Source organism: Myxine glutinosa, chromosome 3, assembly GCF_964187855.1.
Source record: "Myxine glutinosa chromosome 3, kmMyxGlut1.1, whole genome shotgun sequence".
NCBI classification, from domain to species: Eukaryota; Metazoa; Chordata; class Myxini; order Myxiniformes; family Myxinidae; genus Myxine; species Myxine glutinosa.
Window position 1 is genome coordinate 142,637,434 of NC_136263.1, and position 16,951 is coordinate 142,654,384.

Sequence of the window (16,951 nt, forward strand, 5' to 3'; positions counted from 1 at the left end):
TTTAAGAGGACTGCGCGGAGACGTCCGATTGTAACGGACGTGCACGGACTTCTTCCTTTGGTGGACTTGATGAAAAAGCGCTGAGTGCATTGCGAAAGCCGAAACGGAGCGCACATTGGCAAAGGAGGACTCACTCGCTGGCGCTGAATAGAGAACTAGAGAGAGAGAGAGCGTTTGACTCGACCATACGTTTATTACGTACAAAGGACACGAGTCTCCCCACCCCGCCATATGTAAGGTCCGGTCGCGTTCCAACTATGCGCGGAGCTGCCTGCCGGGTTTCGCCCGCGGGACCGGAGCCTGGACCCCATCGCCTGGACCATCTACATGGACCTTCCACCCTACCAGCTACAATCCCCGTGTGAGTGTGTCTGTTTGTCTGGGGTCGTAGAATAAGACTGTCATAAGACTGCCATGTCCTGCTTCTTCTTCTTCTTCTTGTACATTCTTTCCTTTCCTCTTCGTTTTGGTTTGTAAATAAATTACCTTGTTCTTTCTTGGTTTTCCCTAATCCGATCGCCTCCGTCCCTTCTATCAATTGAGTACTTGTGGCACGATTAGGAACCGCTCAGAATCGGGTTTAGTCTTTGTTAATAGTTCGGATCGCGGATTGCTAACCGCTCGGCATTATCAATCATATCCGTGGTTCGAGCGGGAGTTATTCCCTCGTTTCCGGCGGGCGTCAGTACTTAGGTAGCAGCGAACCCCGAGGCCTAGCAAACCCTACCTAACGCCACGCCGGGAAGGACGTTATATAACTTCCAGGACTCGGGACGGCCAACTAAAAAGACAAGGGGATTAACCCCCCCCTTAATAAGGGGAGAGCCGACCACCGAGATCCGCAACAGTATTTTAAACCTATTTCAATGGTTGCTGGAAGACAGGGCAGCATGTAGAATCATACCAACATCATCACAAGACTAAACAAAAAAAATGCACACAACCCATGCCCACAGCCTTCTGCTATAATCGGCATGAAAGTGCATTCCAAGTATTTCCAAACAAAGATGGTACCCTCAGGTTCCTGATATACATCACAATAACCAAATCCATGCTGCAAAGAAAAACATTTTGTTTTGGATGATCAGTCTGAAATTTGCAAAACATTCACAAGCTGAAATTTTTCCTCGACAATTCAAGTTCTGAATGCCAAGTTTGTCAATGCTCATGGACAATACTTTGCTTTGCATATTGTACAAAAGACAAGGCAAAGACAACACCGAATTATCCTCAGCAGTTACCTGCACCAAATGCGATATCTCCTGAAAGACAGTGCTCTGTTTAGCCGACGGAGAGAAGACTTGGTCAAACGTAAAGATGAAACGAGTTGCCTCTTTCTTGTCACGTCCAGTTCGAGACTACAAGGGAGGGGTTGAAGGAAATAAATAAGCTAACAATTTCATCTTGTAACATACATTTCCACTACCCCTGGGTGCTCGTAGAATAAAGCAGTATACTACACAGAGGTATAAAGCAGTATACTACACAGAGGTATAAAGCAGTATACTACACAGAGGTATAAAGCAGTATACTACACAGAGGTATAAAGCAGTATACTACACAGAGGCCTGGTGTTGGCTTAGCGGTTAGGGTGCCGGCTTGGGATCCTAGGATCCTGGGTTTGAATCCCGTTCGATCGCTGAATTAATGCCAGGGGGGTTGACTCAGCCTGTCATCCTTCCGAGGTCGGCAAATTGAGTACCAGCTTGCTGGGATGAATGATCCCGGTGTGTACCCCGGTTTAGAATAGGTACACGGTATCCCTGCGCATCCTAGGAGCGTGACCAAGGGTTGGCGTCAGGAAGGGCATCCGGCCATAAAAACATTGCCTCAAACAGGGAACCATGATTGTCATGGGGCCCGCAAGGCTAACCACCGCTCTAGCGGGGAAAATGGCCTCAAAACGATCATTCATTCACGACACAGACTAAAGGTATTTAAATAGCATCACGGTATTTTAAACTAATTTCAATGGTTGCTCGGAGACAAGGCAGCACGGAGAATCATACCAAAATAATCACAAGACTACAACAACAACAGCAACAACAACAGGCATTTTAAGGCCATTTTCCCTGCAAAAGCGGGGGTTAGCCTTGCGGTCCCCATGACAATGTTCTCCATTTTGCCCTATTTTCTGCATCTCCCCTTAACACCCTTGCCCGCATTTCTTCTTCGACCATCTTTAGCCAAGTCTTTCTCGGTCTTCCCCACCCTCTACTTCCTTCTACATTCATTTCCATCACTCTTCTCAACCAGTCACTTTCATCCTTCCTCAACACATGACCAAACCATCTCAACATGTTCCTCTTCACAGCATCAATCACAGGCTCCATTCCCATCATCTTTCGCAATTCATCATTTGTCTTCCTCTCTCTCAACGATACTCCACACATCCACCGAACCATTCGCACTTCCACCCTTTCCAGCCTTCGTTGTTGCTCTACGTTCATTACCCATGTCTCGATCCCATAAATCATAACACTTCTCACACATGCAGCATACACCTTTCCCTTCAGTTTCAACGACACTCCCCTCCTCGTCAGCACGCCACTCAGTTCCCGAAACTTCTTCAATGCACATCTCACTCGAGCAACCGTTGCCGAGTCTGATCCACCTTCTCCATTCAGCATGTCTCCTAGGTAACAAAATGTTTTCACACCTTCCAGCTTCACGCCATCTCCAAGATCCAACTCAACATTTCCTCCATCTGCAGCTCCCTCTGTGCACACCTTACACTTGAATGTAGCTGCCACACTGGGTTAATGACCCTCTCAAACCACTACATTTTTTATGAACCCACTCAGCGCACATTGGACAATGAATGGAATTCACTCCGACACCCTTCCTGCACACAGCACACGGCCACTTCGCAGTTCTTTACACCTCACCACATGCTTTACCACTTGCCATCACCTTCGTTTTTCCGATATTCACCTTCAGACCTTTTGTCTCCATACATTCCTTCCACTTGTTCATCTTCTCCTTCAGTCCATCCATACTTTCTGCAATCAACACCAGATCATCTGCATACAACAACTCCCACGGTAAACCCTCCTTTACGTTCTGAGCCAGCACCTCCATGACAGCTACAAATAGTAGTGGACTTAGTACCGACCCCTGATGCACTCCCACCTTCACCTCAAACTCACCACTGTTCCCGTCCTTCGTCCTTACAGCTGTGCGCGCTCTTTTGTACATTGCCATTACGACTCTGATCAACCATTCCTCCACTCCTAACTTCCTCAATGCCCATTTCACTACTTCACGTGAAACCCTATCGAATGCTTTCTCCAGAACAACAAACCCAAGAAACAACTTCTTCCTCTTCTCCATATACTTCTCCTGCAACTGTCTCACAATAAAAAGCACGTCTGTCGTTCCTCTTCCTGGCATAAATCCAAACTGCATTTCGTCAATCTTCACTTTCTTCCTTATCCTCCTCTCCAACACCCTTTCCAATACCTTCATTCCATGCTTCGATAACTTTATCGCTCGATACGAGCCACAGTCCAGAGGGTCACCTTTCCCCTTGTATAGAGGGAGGAGGGCACTCAGTTCCCAATCCACTGGAATGCGGCCTTCTTTCACCACCAGATTGCAGATCTCTGTCATTCTCTTCACACCCCAATTTCCCGCTACCTTCAACATATCTCCCACAACTCCCGTTGGCCCTCCCGCTTTTCCACTCTTCATTGCTTTTATCGCTTCCTCAACTTCCTTCTCGGTTATCTTCTCTGCCGGTCCTAAAACTGGGTTACTCTCCATGTTGCCATCCCATTCATTCTCTGCATTCAACAGTATTTCCATATATCTTTTCCATTGAAGGAGCTGGGGCTCCCACGTCGATCGGAAGAATGGACGCGACAAAAAGCTGGAATTCATCCGAGTTGCTTTATTCAAACCAAACACTCAGGCACTCTGAAAAGCCCGTTTATCGGGCAGCAATATATATATACATATTATCCCGGAGCGTTTGCCCAGGAAAGGCGAGAGGGGGCGTGGCCCAGCGTCCTGGCTGCGGCCTGGCAAGTTGAGGGCGAGCCTGCCCGGGCGTCCTGGACGAGCCCGGCATGGTGATCGCTCCGCGTCCTTGATAGGTGCAAGGCGATTGTGAAAACCCAGCGGTAGCCGCTACACACGTCCCCCCAGAATCGACTTGCACCGGCAGGGTCAATTTGAGGGGGGTCCTGATGACCCGGCCGAAGCGACCCCTGGCGGGTCGTGGGAGGGGGTCCGGTGTGGTGGTGGGCGGTCGAGTGGGGGGCACCGTGGACGGGGGGCGGCCTCGCCACGGCGGAAGGGCCACCCGTGGTGGGTGGTCGACGTCCACGTGCGCCGGCTTGAGGCGGTCCACCGCAATCCGGTCCGACCTGCCGCCGATGTCGATGACGAACGACTTGTCGTCCCGTCGCAGCACCCGGAAGGGCCCGTCGTACGGCGGCCGGAGTGGCCCCCGATGTGCGTCGTGACGCACCAAAACATACTCCGCTGTGCGAAGTGCTGGGGGGACGTAGGACTGGGGGTCACCGTGGTGGGATGTTGGCACGGGGGCAAACCGTCGGGCGGCCTCCTGGAGGTCCGAGCGCTGGTGAGCTGCGGACCAGGGACTGGTAGCGTCGGGCACGAATTCGCCCGGGACGCGTAGCGCCTGGCCATAGACAAGCTCGGCGGTGGATGCCTGGAGGTCCTCCTTGGGGGCCGTGCGGAGGCCCAAAAGGACCCACGGCAGCCGGTCGGCCCAACCGCCGTCTTGAAGGCCGGCCATGAGCGCGGCCTTCATGGAGCGGTGGAATCGCTCGCACAACCCGTTTGCTTGGGGGTGGTAGGCCGTAGTACGGTGGAGCTTGACCCCCAGGTTGCGGGCGACCGCGCCCCACAGCTCGGAGGTGAACTGTGGTCCGCGGTCTGACGAGATGTCCGCCGGTGCGCCGAAGCGGGCGACCCAGGTGGCGATGAAAGCCTGCGCCACGTCGGCGGTGGTGGTGGAGACGAGGGGAACGGCCTCCGGCTACCTGGTGGTCCTGTCCACCATGGTGAGCAGGTGTGTGAACCCCCGTGACGGGGGGAGGGGGCCCACCAGATCCACGTTGACGTGGTCGAAACGTCGTTCGGGCACGGTGAAAGGTGCCAGCGGGGCCTGGGTGTGTCGGTGGACCTTGGCCCGTTGGCAGGCCGTGCAGGTGCTGGTCCAATCGCGGACGTCCCGACGAAGGCCGTGCCAGACGAATCGCGCCGACACCAGCTTCTGGGAAGCTTTCCGGCCCGGGTGGGAAAGGCCGTGGAGGGAGGCGAAGATGCGGCGTTGCCAGGTGACGGACACGATGGGGCGAGGCTGGCCTTGGGAGACGTCGCAGAGCAGGACAGTGTCCGCGAAGGGGATGTCGGCCAGGCGGAGGCCCGTGTCCGCCGCCCGGAGGGCTTGCACCGTGGTGTCGGTGGTTTGGTCCGCCGCCATAAGCGAAAGTCCACGCCCAGGTGGACCGCGTTCGCGCTGGCCCGGGAAAGACAGTCGGCCACGGCGTTGTTTTTGCCGGCGACGTGCCGGATGTCCGTGGTAAACTCCGACACGGCGGAGAGGTGGCGCTGTTGGCGGGCCGACCACGGCTCCGTGACCTTGGCCATGGCGTAAGCCAACGGCTTGTGGTCGACGAACGCCGTGAAAGGTCGGCCCTCCAGGAGGTGGCGGAAATGGCGGACGGCCAGGTGTAGACCGAGGAGCTCCCGGTCAAACGTGCTGTATTTGAGCTCGTTCGGCCGGAGCTGCCGGCTGAAAAAAGCGAGTGGCTGCCAAACCCCGTTCACCCATTGCTCATGTACGGCGCCCACCGCGTAGTCGGAGGCATCCGTGGTGAGGGCGATGGGAGCGTTGAGCACCGGGTGAGCGAGCAGTGTTGCGTCGGCGAGGGCCCGCTTTGAGCTTTGGAAGGCCGCATCCATTGCTGCAGACCAGGCGATGTCGTGCTTGGCCGGCTTGCCCCGGAGGGCTTCGTAGAGGGGCCGCATGAGTTGAGCAGCGCGGGGCACGAAGCGGTGATAAAAATTCACCATTCCCAGGAATTCCTGCAGGGCCTTTATGGTGCGGGGACGCGGGAACGTGGTGATGGCCTCGACCTTGGTTGGCAGCGGCACGGCCCCGTTCTTGGTGATGTGGTGGCCCAAAAAATCAACGGCCGTCGTGCCAAAGTGGCATTTGGCCGGGTTGACGATGAGGCCGTGCTCGCTGAGGCGCCCGAACAGTGTTCGGAGGTGGAGGAGATGCTCGGCCCGGGACGTGCTGGCGACGAGGATGTCGTCCAGGTAAACGAAAAGGAACGGCAGGTCACGCAGCACGCCGTCCATCAAGCGCTGGAACGCCTGAGCCGCGTTCTTGAGACCAAACGGCATCCGCAAGAATTCGAATAAGCCGAACGGCGTGATGACTGCCGTTTTAGGGACGTCGGCCGCCCTGACAGGTACCTGGTGATATCCCCGTATGAGATCAATTTTCGAAAAAATGACCCGTCCCGCCAGACTGGCGGAGAAGTCTTGGATATGCGGGATCGGGTACCTGTCGGGGGTGGTAGCGTCATTGAGACGGCGGTAGTCGCCACACGGGCGCCATCCACCCCCCGGCTTTGACACGATGTGCAGTGGCGAGGCCCACGCGCTATCGGAGCGCCGCACGATGCCGAGGTGCTCCAACGCGTCGAATTCGGCCTTCGCCACGGCGAGCTTGGCTGGGTCGAGGCGGCGGGCCCTGGCGTAGACCGGCGGGCCCGTGGTTGGTATGTGGTGCTCGATCCCATGCCGTACTGCGACGGCCGAAAACCTCGGCCGCGTGAGGGCCGGGAACTCCGTGAGCAGGCGAGCAAACTCGTTCGCCGCCAGGACGGCGCATGCCAGCTCGGTCGGCGCGGAGCTGCTCAATGTGCATACCAGGGAGCTGAAGGTTTCGGCGTTGATTAAACGACGCCGTTGGACGTCCACCAGCAGTCCGTGTGCGCAGAGGAAGTCGGCGCCTAGCAGAGCCATGGGCACGTTTGCGGTTACAAACGTCCAAGCAAAGCGTTGGCCGCCGAAGCAGAGGGTGACGTTGCGCGGGCCGAAGGTGCGGATGGTCGATCCGTTGGCCGCAACCAAGGAGGGGCCGCAAACCGCGGATTGCCTGTCCTGGTCAGAGGCGGGTATGACGCTCAGTTGGGCGCCGGTGTCGCACAGGAAGCGCCGTCCGGACGCTTTATCCGTGATGAACAGTAAGTTGCCCGTGTGGCCGGCGCTCATGGCTGGTAATGAACGCCGGCCCGGCCGTTTCCTGGCCTGCCGAAGGTGCACGGGGGTCGGCATGTCCGGGCCTTCTGTCCGAACCTGGCATGATAGTAACACCACGCTTGGTCAGGTGGAGGCCCCGGTCGTCGTGCTGGAGGTGGTCGGCTCGGTGTAGCGGCCGCCAATTGCGTCGGCAGTTCGGTCGTCGACCGTGCCGGGTGCTCGGGCGCCATGGGTGTTGCGTCGGACGGCGGTGGGTCCCATGTCGCCGCTGCGATGCGCTGACCTGCGGCGGAGATCTTGTCGGCTTCTCTGGCAAGGGCCCGGGGATCTGTGATCGTCGTGCTTGCCAGGGCGAGGCGTACCGGGTTAGGCAGCTGACGGAGGAACAGCTCCCGGAACAGGAATGCCGGAGAGTGCTCGCCGAGCAGTGAAAGCATGTAGTCCATTCGCTCGAAAGGGCGCGTGTCGCCGAGCTCGGGCAGGTCGAGCAGGCGCCGTGCGCGTTCCGCCGATGGGAGGGCGAAAGCGTCGAGGAGAAGCTTCTTAATCGCGCCGTATTTGTCAGCGGCTGGAGGGCTCTCGAGGAGGCTCAGGGCGCGGGCCGCGGTGGCCGAACCGAGCGCTGCTACCACATGGTGGAAGCGGGTGTCGTCGGCCGTGATGCCTCGCAGGGCGAACAGGGAATCCGCCTGTGCGAACCAAACCGCCGCGTGAGCCTCCCAGAAGGTAGGCAGTTTAAGGGCGACTGCCGTGTCCATGTCGGTAGGTCACCAATGAAGGAGCTGGGGCTCCCACGTCGATCGGAAGAATGGACGCGACAAAAAGCTGGAATTCATCCGAGTTGCTTTATTCAAACCAAACACTCAGGCACTCTGAAAAGCCCGTTTATCGGGCAGCAATATATATACATATTATCCCGGAGCGTTTGCCCAGGAAAGGCGAGAGGGGGCGTGGCCCAGCGTCCTGGCTGCGGCCTGGCAAGTTGAGGGCGAGCCTGCCTGGGCGTCCTGGACGAGCCCGGCATGGTGATCGCTCCACGTCCTTGATAGGTGCAAGGCGATTGTGAAAACCCAGCGGTAGCCGCTACACCATCTTCCTTTAATTCCATCTGGGTCCACAACGATTTGTCCCACTTCATCCTTCAAGCAACTCACCCCATTCACATCACACCTCTCTTTCGCTATCTGCTTTGCAATCCTGAATACCGCTCTCTGACCCTCTTCCAAATACAAGCGTTCCCCGAACTTTTTCCTACATGCCTCCTGCGCCTTTGCTTCCTCTTTCTTTGCAGCCTTCTTGGCTGCCTTATAACTTTCATGCTCTGCCTTTTCTGCCCCCATACCCTTCGCCTTCTGCCACTCCTTGAACTTCTTCCTCTTCTCATCAATCTTCATTCCAACTTCATCATCCCGCCACCATGTTTCCGAGTGCCTCGGTGGTCCTTTTATCCATCCACATACCTCACACCAACGGCTCCCAACAGACTATCTTTCATTGACATCCACCCACTTTCAAGCTCAACCACATCATGCTCTACCATATTCAGCCTGTGAATATATGACAATATATGGAATATATATATATAATGGCCTCTAAAGGTGGTTTTATATGGAATATATCTGAAAATAATCACAAAATTTAACAAAAAATATTCCTATTTTGGGGGCAACCCCTCCCTTCATTCCCCTGTAGACCTACTTAGACCTCAATTTTTTTTTAATGCAGTGCACATTGTGCACAATATAAATGGTGGAAGTATTGGTCAGAATTAGAGTGGATATATGTTGTGTGCAGGAGACAAGATGGAAGGGAAGTGGTGTGAGAATGGTGACGGGTGGGCAAGGACAGAAATACAAGTTTGTGTGGCAAGGGTGCCCAGAAGGCGTGCATGGTTTTGGTGTCCTGTTTTCTGAGGAGATTGTAGTGTGGTGAGTGGGACGAGAGTGAGTGAAAGGTTGATGATGGTGAAAATGATGATTGGAAAGCTCTTGGTGAACGTCATCTCAGGATATGCTCCGCAGTGATGAAGCGATGAAGAGAAGTACAAGTTCTGGTGTGTGATGGAGAAGCTGATGGAAAACGTGAAAGATGAGGAAGTTGTTGTGGTAGGAAGAGACCGAAATAGCCATGTGGGAAGGAGAATGGACAGTTTTGAGGGAGTTCATGGGGGTTACGGATATGATGTGAGAAATGGAGATGGTGAAAGGATTTTGGAGTTTGCTGATGGAGCTGATTTGTAGATTTGTAATACTCAGTTCCAGAAAGAGGATAATAAGCTTGTTACATAAATGTCAGGTGGGTCGACAACCGTTGACGACCTTATGGTGCGTATGCGAGATATGAGGCACCTCCGGGACACAAAGGTGATCCCGTGGGAGGAGGTTGTTTTACAGCACCACTTGGTTGTCTGCGACATAAGGGTGAAAGGTGCGAGGAGAGCTCAGCGGTGAAGTACCAACCGAGAATGAAGGTGTGGAGGTTGAAAGAGGTGACAGTGAGGGGGGCATTAAAAGAGAGGCTGAGTATGGCAGAGGATGATGTGGTTGAGCTTGAAAATGGTTGTATATCAATGAAAGATAGTCTGATGGGATCCGTTGGTGACGTATGTGGATGGACAAAAGGACCACCGAGGCACTCGGAAACATGGTGGTGGGATGATGAAGTTGGAAAGATGATTGACAAGCAGAGGAAGAAGTTCAAGGAGTGGCAGAAGGCGAAGGGTACGGAGACAGAAAAGGCAGAGCATGAAAGTTATAAGGCAGCCAAGAAGGCTGCAAAGAAAGAGGTAGCAAAGGCGCAGGAGGCATCGAGGAAAATGTTCGGATAACGCTTGGATTCGGAAGAGGGTCAGTGTGGTATTCAGGATTTGCAAAGCAGACAGCGAAAGAGAGGTGTGATGTGATGGGGGGTGAGTTGCTTGAAGGATGAAGTGGGACAAATCGTTGTGGACCCAGATGGAATTAAAGGAAGATGGAAGAGATATATGGAAATGGTGTTGAATGCAGAGAATGAATGGGACGGCAACAAAGAGAGCTACCCAGTTTTACGACCGGCAAAGAAGTTAAATGAGAAGGAAGTTGAGGAAGCAATAAAAGCAATGAAGAGTAGAAAAGCGGGAGAGCCAACGGGAGTTGTGCGAGATATGTTGAAGGCAGCAGGAAGTTGGGGTGTGGAGAAAATGACAGAGATCTGTAATCTGGTGGTGAAAGAAGGCCGCATTCCAGTGGATTGGGAAGTGAGTACCCTCGTCCCTCTATACAAGGGGAAAGATGACCCTCTGGACTGTCACTCGTATCGAGCGATAAAGTTATTGGAGCATGGAATGAAGGTATTGGAAAGGGTGTTGGAGAGGAGGATAAGGAAGAAAGTGAAGATTGACGAAATGCAGTTTGGATTTATGCCAGGAAGAGGAACGACGCGCTTTTTATTGAAAGACAGTTGCAGGAGAAGTACATGGAGAAGAGGACGAAATTGTTTCTTGGGTTTGTTGATATGGAGAAAGTATTCGATAGGGTTCCACGTGAAGTAGTGACATGGACATTGAGGAAGTTGGGAGTGGAGGAATGGTTGATCAGAGTAGTGATGGCAATGTACGAAAGAGCGCACAGGTGTAAGGACGAAGGACGGGAACAGTGGTGAGTTTGGGGTGAAGGTGGGAGTGCAACAGGGGTCGGTACTAAGTCCACTACTATTTGTAGCTGTGATGGAGGTGCTGGCTCGGAACGTAAAGGCGGGTTTGCCGTGGGAGTTGTTGTATGCAGATTATCTGGTGTTGATTGCAGAAAGTATGGATGGACTGAAGGAGAAGATGAACAAGTGGAAGGAATGTATGGAGACAAAAGGTCTGAAGGTGAATATCGGAAAGCGAAGGTGATGGCTAGTGGTAAAGCATGTGGTGAGGTGGAAAGAACTGGGAAGTGGCCGTGTGCTGTGTGCAGGAAGGGTGTCGGAGTGAACTCCATTCAATGTACAATGTGCACTGAGTGGGTCCTCAAAAATGTAGTGGTTTGAGAGGGTCATTAACCAGTGTGGCAGCTACATTCAAGTGTAAGGTGTGCACAGAGGGAGCTGCAGATGGAGGAAATGTTGAGTTAGATATTGGAGACGGCGTGAAGCTGAAGGCTGAATGGAGAAGGTGGATCAGACTCGGCAACGGTTGCTGGAGAGATGTGCAAGGAAGAAGTTTCGGGAACTGAGTGGCATGCTCACGAGGAGGGGAGTGTCGTTGAAGCTGAAGGGAAAGGTGTATGCTGCATGTGTGAGAAGTGTTGTGATTTTCGGAGCGAGACACGGGTAATGAACGTAGAGCAGCAACGAAGGCTGGAAAGGGTGGAAATGCGAATGGTTCGGTGGATGTGTGGAGTATCGTTGAGAGAGAGGAAGACAAATGATGAATTGCAAAAGATGATGGGAATAGAGCCTGTGATGGATGCTGTGAAGAGAAACAGGTTGAGATGGTTTGTCATGTGTTGAGGAAGGATGAAAGTGACTGGTTGAGAAGAGTGATGGAAATGAATGGAGAAGGAAGTAGAGGACGGGGAAGACCGAGAAAGACTTGGCTGAAGATGGTGGAAGAAGAAATGCGGGCAAGGGGGTTAACAAGGGGAGATGCAGAAAATAGGGCAAAATGGAGAAGATTGTCATGGGGACCACAAGGTTTACCCCCGCTCTAGCAGGGAAAATGGCCTTAAAATGCCTGTTGTTGTTGTTGTAGTGCACAAACCTTCGTACATCATGGGTGATGAACGGAACGTTGTGGTCAAGTTTCATCACAATTGTGTGTGTAGTTTCTGAGAAGAAAGCAAATACCTAATTTGGGTGGCTCAAACACCCTGTACACCTTCTTCGGGCTCGATTTTTCCAATGCCATGAACAAACATGGGTACATCACGGGTGATAAAGGTTGTGTTCAAGTTTCATCGAAATCGTGTGTGTATTTAGAGGAAAAAGCAAATTCCTATTGGGGGGGGGGGGGGGGGGGGTCAGATCTGGATCCACTGAGACCTCGATTTTCAATGCCGTGAACAAACCCGAGTCGCAACATCACAAATATAATTTTTGCCAAATTTGGTCACAATCCCATTTGCAGTTTTGGAGAAGTTGTATGTGTTTACAGGAGCACACTAGAATTACGTTCCAGGTGAGCAAAAAGGGACTTCAAGAAACATTAAAAAGTTGAACTTGGGTAACTTGAACTACAGAATTTGCACAGTTTGGTGGTTTCAACAATTTAAATCCCCCCCACCGAGTTTGGTGGTTTCAACAATTTAAATCCCCAACACCACCCCCCCCCCCCCCCCCCTCCCCAACCAACGATACTTTATCGACTCAGCATTAGGGTGCAACATTTACCTCTGTGGTATTTTCCAGGGTAATACTGTTTCCTGTGAGCTCAATGTGCTCAAAAGAATTTTCTTCACTTCTCATGAAGGGTCGCACACGGCAAAATACTCTGATATTCCCCTGCAGAAGATGCACAGAAAGTTTCCATCATAATCACACCAACGTGTCATATAAAAGAAAAGATTTCAATGCAAGGCAATGCTTAAACCAATGTGATAAGCAAGAGATGGTTAAGCTTTTAGCAAACACTACAAAATAAAATACTTTCACAAAACTGTATATTTTTCTTGCATCAGTTTATCCTATCAGGTCATTATCTGACCGAACCTCCAGGGCCAGTGGTTCCCAAACTTTTTTGACCACCACCCAACATTGTAAATCCCATTCGCCTCGAGAACCAAATGGTACTGGTACCTACGATAAAGATTGTCAGAGGAAACACTTGCGACGTGACAGCCCCCTCAAAAAGTTTTTTTTCATAAAAAATTGTTTTTTGCTTGGAAATCAGCCAATCTGTACCGCTTTACAGAAGAAAGGGGCAAAAGCAGATCCTTGCAACTACAGACCAATTAGACTGCTCCCAATAGTCAAAGGTAATGGGATCGATCATCGCTTCTGACATCAAATCCTTCCTCTTCTCCAATGGCTTGATCTCGGATTACCAATTTGGATTCAGCCCATGTCATTCCACTCAGGACATGCTGCTGCTGCTGTTTTCTCAACAATGGATGGAGGACCTCAATGCCAAATAGAAAATCAGAGCTGTCTCCCTTGACATATCTTGTGCCTTCGATATGGGCTAGGACCCCGCCCTGCTCACCAAACTCTCCTCGTATGGTATACATGGAAACCTCCACACATGGCTTGCAGACTTCCTATCTGGTCACAGTCAATGTGTGGCCCTGAATAGAATACTGTCTTCTCCCATTCCTGTTCAGGCTGGAGTTCCTCAAGGCAGTGTTCTGGGCCCTGTGCTTTTTCTGGTCTTCATCAATGATCTCGGGCTCTCTGGAAAATCCTCCATCTCTTTGTTGATGACAACTCTCTGCCGCTCCATATCCCAACCCTCAGATAGGCAGGCAGCAGCCGTCTCCACTCTCTGCAGACCTGGACAATATCACAAACTGGTCAAAAAGTGGAACATTTTCCTCAATCCTGATAAATCTCACACTCTCACTTTGTCTCTCTGAAAAGACTGTCTGGACAACCCTCCCATCTACTTTCTGAACAATCCTCTTGAAGAAGTTCTGTCACTCAAGCTTTTGGGTCTCAATATCTGCCATGATCTTTCCTGGGAAAACCCCATTTCCAGGCTGGCCCCCAAAGCCAGTCGCCGACTGGGCATCCTCCGTCATGCAAAGTACTTTCTGGGCTCCTCACCATGTACAAAGCTTTCATCCGCAGCACAATGGAATACTGTTCTCCCCTCTCGGCTGGTGCTCCTGCCTCACACCTAGCTCGGCTTCACGCGGTTGAAACCAAAGCGTTCAGAATCATTGGAATCTCCCGCGATGAAGCCGATTCTGAGGGCCTCTCTCACCGCAGGCAGGTAGGTGGTCTTTCTGTCTTCTACCAACTCCTCTCCGGCCTTGCTCCCCCACCTCTGTCTGTGCTCTGTCCCCCAAATATTCCTGCAGGACACACAAGATCTGCTAGCAACCCTCTTCTGGTGGAACTCCCAAAATCAAGACTCTGCTCACCTTCACTCCTTCATTCCTCTTTTCTCCCACCTCTGGAACAAACTCCCTCACTCTCTTCAATCTAACTCCTCCCTCCAGGTCTTTAAAACAGCTGTTCACCACCATCTCTTATCTTCCCCCATCCAAAACCTTGATCTTTTCTACCCCTGTTAAAACACCCCACATGCACTTCTTTGAATCCCCAGCTTCTTTCCTGGAGTTCCTAGAAGTGTTCATTCGCTTTGTACCATGTACCCCTCCCGCCTCCTCCAGCCCTCCCCCTTCCACAGATCTACCGGCATCCCGGTTCTCTTCTGTTGTTGTGCTTGTGTGCTTCCCTCTCCCCCCTCGTCGCCCGCTCACTTCATTGCATGTTTTGTTTGTCTGTGCATGTTTTTCATGTCCAATGTGTTAGCTGTTACACGAGCCTCGATTCTGTATACCAATTTATTAACACAAAAAAAAAAAAGATTTCAAAAAGGGGTTTTCAAGTTCGGGTTACGACCCTGGGTTTGGGAAATCCTGGTCTCGGCCTCAGTACACAGGATTAAATGAGGAGGTGGTCGTCATCAAATAACCCTTGTCAATATAAAAAGCAAACTCAATGGTGACCTTGGGTCACTCCATCAGGCTTAAAACATGTATGTATCCACCCTGAGCCAACCCAAATGTCATTTTGCAAATCTCAAGGCTAAACTCTCCAACCAGTCTCCTTCCTCCATTATAGTGATGCCTTGTCAAGTCCATCTTTGGCGAAAGCTTCCCCTCCACCCTCTGGTCCCTATCACCCAGGAAGGTCGAGAAAGTTCTGTCGTTACCAGGCATTCCATCAATAATGCTCCGAGACAAAAACGAGTACGGTTGCACTCCATAAATATGGAGTCACTGAGCATGACTGCAAAGAGAAAAGTGAGGTCACAAGATGGCGTCGGCAGCACCCAGAGTGCTGCATTTGTCTGATGTTTAAAGTCAAGTGCAGTGTTGTCCAAAGTCTATCTGAATGCAAGATTTGTGCAAGAGGCCCTCAATGAGCCTTAATCGATGTATAATAGGTAAGAAAAATAAAGTATGCACAGAAATACATAAGTGAAAATAGTAAACAACAATAAATGAAATCAGTTACGAGTTCAAAGCAAAACTTGTTCGTCCCATTCATTCGTTTTGAGGTAAACATTGCAGCCTACTTTTGGAGGTGTTATTTGACCTTGCTGAAGTAATGAAAGTAGTCAACAGAATATTGCACATCATGAGAATAGTAAGGACATGAATGGGGGGTTGGGAGGAGTGATAGGAGGGATCCAATAAAGGATGGAGGCAGCAGTATTGAAGGTGTGGGAAGGATATTTCAAAGAGCTGTTGAACCGGGAAGGAAGAAACAGGGAGCTGGAGCTACCGAGGTATGTGGAGGGGAAAGTGGAGCTGGTGGAGATCACAGGAGGAGGTGTGGACAGCATTGAATAGGATGAAGAAGGCAAAAGCACCAATAATTGATGGTGTGTACAGAAATAATAATTGCAGTGGGAGAAGTTGAAGTCCGTTGGACGAAGAGGCTGTTAAATGTAGGATTGAGATCCCCTTAACTACAGGCTGATCAGCATAATTCCCATCATCAGTAAGATCATAAAATCCACATTCACAGGTGATACGAAATCCTTCCTTTTCTACAACTGCCTCATCTCAGATCACCAATTTGGATTTAGATCGGATCACCGCACCATGGGGCATGCTGCTCCTACTCTTCCAACAATGGATGGAGGAGGCCCCTCAATGTCAGAGATGAGAGAAGGGATGTCTCTCAAGACATATTTCAAGCTCTCAATGCACTCTGGCATCCCACCTTGCTGTCCAAACTCCCTGTGGCATCCAAAGTCGACGATACATTTGGGTTACTGACTTCCTCGAGTCTCGTGGCCATGTGGTTCTCAAAACCACAATCCATCACTCCAAACATGGCACACGCATACTCAAACACAAACACAATCTCATTTATCTCTCTCAATGTACCTTCCACCCTTCCTTTCAAACTCTGAAGCACCCCACACACCACTCTATCCATCATCTCCAATACCTGGCCATTTCATTCTCCTCACATCCTTTCACTGCTGAAGAACCCCCTCCCCCCACCACCCCCCTCTCCCTCCCAAGGACATACACAACACTGTGGTTTGCTGCTTGGCTGTTTCTCCCAGTCATCTTACGTGCACCTTGCCAAAGGCACTGCGTTGTTGGAAATCCTTATCACACACCTTATGCACACAGCCCATCAGTCTCTCATTATGCAACCGTCTGACTCAAACTCTTGCATCCACACCCACACTTCTCTCAAATCTGACATACTGTACACTACATGACCAAGAGTATGCGGACACCGCTTCTAATTAGTGGATTCGGCCATTTCAGCCACACCCATTGCTGAAAGGTATACAGTCACGTGAAAAAGTAAGTACACCCCATGTAATGTTTTGACTTTTTCAACATATTTCAACATACAGCTATTTGATCTTCATTTCCACAATATTGATAGATAAAGGTAATACAACAAATATCATGAAACATTTACATTTTGAAGTCCATTGTATAATTTAAATAAATATGAATGCAAATTTCACATGTGGAAAAAGTAAGTACACCCCTACATTTATCACTACTTCAAATACCTAAATTTAGAATCAGGTGCACCA

At 51.1% G+C, this 16,951-nt stretch overlaps 1 protein-coding gene across 1 annotated transcript in view; it reads right to left on the minus strand.

Annotated features, from left to right (window-relative positions):
• LOC137424153 (carboxy-terminal kinesin 2-like) overlaps positions 1 to 16,951 on the minus strand; it is a 65,236-nt gene that overhangs the window by 12,436 nt on the left and 35,849 nt on the right. The window contains exons 5-7 of the mRNA XM_078773480.1: positions 12,601 to 12,711; positions 1,242 to 1,358; positions 945 to 1,024 (exon numbers count right to left, since the gene is read on the minus strand). Coding sequence (XP_078629606.1) covers positions 945 to 1,024; positions 1,242 to 1,358; positions 12,601 to 12,711 — 308 coding nt within the window. The remainder of the gene's footprint in view (positions 1 to 944; positions 1,025 to 1,241; positions 1,359 to 12,600; positions 12,712 to 16,951) is intronic.